Source organism: Mugil cephalus, chromosome 23 (genome assembly GCF_022458985.1).
Source record: "Mugil cephalus isolate CIBA_MC_2020 chromosome 23, CIBA_Mcephalus_1.1, whole genome shotgun sequence".
In the NCBI taxonomy this organism is placed as follows: Eukaryota; Metazoa; Chordata; class Actinopteri; order Mugiliformes; family Mugilidae; genus Mugil; species Mugil cephalus.
Window position 1 is genome coordinate 15,670,305 of NC_061792.1, and position 2,500 is coordinate 15,672,804.

The window sequence follows — 2,500 nt, forward strand, 5'->3', positions numbered from 1 at the left end:
GGTAGACAGGAAGTGTGTTGGCGAAGGATCCTGGAGCGACACAGACATGACATAAGAACACCTCCTCCTGCTCCTCCTCCTGCTCCTCCTCCTGCTGCTCTCCTACGGTACCGATGGTTTTGATGATCGCCTCCTGCAGCATCTTCTCCTCTCTCGTCGTGGTCCTTCGATTCCGGGCGTTGTCATAGTAACCGGTCAGCTGGTAGTCGACGCTCCGCCTCAGTTGCCGCAGCAACGCGTTGAACACCTCCAGCACCGTGGGCCCTGTGGGTCAGAGAGCGCTAGCGGTTAGCGGTTAGCGGTTAGCGGAGCGTTAGCATCGTGGCTAACGGAGGAGTCTGACCTATCGACCCCGGGGCTCCAGACAGCACCTCCACGATGCCGGCTCGGATGGAGGCGGGGCTCCTGCTGTTGGCCTCCAGGTGACCCAGCAGCTCCTGGATGACCAGGTGGGAGTACTGGGGCTGGGGGGGGGAGGAGAGGAGGAGAGGAGGAGGTAGGAGAGAGGAGGAGAGGAGGAACCATCCATTGAGCTTCAGCTACTCACCTGGATGGAGAACATGATGATCTGGAAACACTGCACAGCAAAACCTCCTCCTCCTTCTCCTCCTCCTCCTGCTGCTCCTGCTCCTCCTCCTGCTGCTCCTGCTCCTCCTCCTGCTCCCCACAGACGGTGTCTATCCAGGTGTCTGGAATTCATGACAGCTAAAGCTAAAGCTAAACTCCCTCATTGTTGCAGTGGAGATGTTAGCTAAAGCTAAAGCTAAAGCTAAGGGAGGAAGGGAGGGGGAGGTAGCTGAAGCTAAGGCTACATGCTAGCTGTAGATGCTAAGCTTACAGTAGCACGGGTCTGACAGCGTTGCGGATGTTTCCGTACGCCGCTCTGCTCAGTAGCTCCCGGAAACACTCCTCAGTCTCATCAGCTGGAGCCTGTCTGGAAGAACACAACAGTCACACTCCTCCTCCTCCTCCTGCTCCTCCTCCTCCTCCTCCTCCTATATTTGTGTAACTGTGGAGGTACCGGTGGCTGCGCTGCTGCAGGTTGACCAGCAGGGCGGGGACAATCTGCTCCATGTGTCGAGGCTCCCAGATGTTCGCCTGCAGCTCATCGTCCACCGTCTTCCTGACGACGCCCTGCAGCCCCCGGACCCCCGCCCCCCGCACCCTCCACACACACATAAACACACATATAAACACAAACATAAACACATAAACACACACAGATATGTGTGATATGTGCGGGTACAGACTTGTTGCGTGTCTCCAGGTCTTCGTGCTCAGACTGACTCATCTCACTGAAGCGAGACACAAAGAAGTCGTAGCTGCGATGATACGACGGCGTGTCCTCCTCGATGTTAGCAAACTTCACGAACTGAGAGCAGACACAAGGAGGTGACGTGGCACGATGTTGTGTAAATAGCTGAGTGATGCTAAGCTACAGTGCTAAGCTACGTACGGAGCTGGTGGCCAGGATGTGGAGCTGAGGTCTGTCGGCCTCCAGCAGCAGCCGTAGCGTAGCCAGGAAACTCTCCACCAGCAGGTTGATGCTAGGACAGTGACATGCTAGCAGCAGCTGCTCCATCGCCTCCATGGCAACGCACACATACCTGAGGACAGGCAGGCTAGTGAAAGGAGCTAATGGAGCTAATGGAGCTAATGGAGCTAACAGAGCTAAGGGAGCTAATAGTTAATGCAGCTAAAGGAGCAAATGGAATTAATGGAGCAAATGGAATTAATGTGGCTAATGGAGCTAATGAGGGTAATGAGGTTAATGAAGGCAATGTAACTAATGTAACTAAAGTAGAAAATGTGTTTAATGAAGCTAACGTAGCTAACGGAGCTAACGAGGCTAACCCGTAGCGGTGGCGGCTCAGCTCCCGGGTCAGACGCTCTGACAGGTAGGCAGCGATTCGGTCCAGTTTCTCTGGCGCCGACAGAGCGAAGAACGTCAGCTTCTCCATGTCGGCCTTCACCAGCCCCTCCTGCATTCATTCATTCATTCATTCATTCATTAAGTCCTGCTCACACAGGATTCATTCATTCATTCATTCATTCATTCATTAAGTCCTGCTCACACAGGATTCATCCATTCATTCATTCATTCATTCATTCATTCATTAAGTCCTGCTCACACAGGATTCATTCATTCATTCATTCATTCATTAAGTCCTGCTCACACAGGATTCATCCATTCATTCATTCATTCATTCATTCATTAAGTCCTGCTCACACAGGATTCATTCATTCATTCATTCATTCATTAAGTCCTGCTCACACAGGATTCATTCATTCATTCATTCATTCATTAAGTCCTGCTCACACAGGATTCATTCATTCATTCATTCATTCATTCATTAAGTCCTGCTCACACAGGATTCATTCATTCATTCATTAAGTCCTGCTCACACAGGATTTATCCATTCATTCATTCATTCATTCATTCATTCATTCCTGCTCACACAGGATTCATTCATTCATTCATTCATTCATTCCTGCTCAC

General features: G+C 51.1%; 1 protein-coding gene across 1 annotated transcript in view; it reads right to left on the minus strand.

The window, feature by feature from the left end:
- Positions 1-2,500, minus strand: part of LOC125000642 (protein EFR3 homolog B-like) — an 8,071-nt gene that overhangs the window by 3,353 nt on the left and 2,218 nt on the right. The window contains exons 3-11 of the mRNA XM_047576238.1: positions 1,855-1,982; positions 1,457-1,607; positions 1,251-1,372; positions 1,022-1,165; positions 839-934; positions 548-689; positions 344-464; positions 112-264; positions 1-30 (exon numbers count right to left, since the gene is read on the minus strand). The exon at positions 1-30 is cut by the window's left edge and continues 82 nt beyond it. Coding sequence (XP_047432194.1) covers positions 1-30; positions 112-264; positions 344-464; positions 548-689; positions 839-934; positions 1,022-1,165; positions 1,251-1,372; positions 1,457-1,607; positions 1,855-1,982 — 1,087 coding nt within the window. The remainder of the gene's footprint in view (positions 31-111; positions 265-343; positions 465-547; positions 690-838; positions 935-1,021; positions 1,166-1,250; positions 1,373-1,456; positions 1,608-1,854; positions 1,983-2,500) is intronic.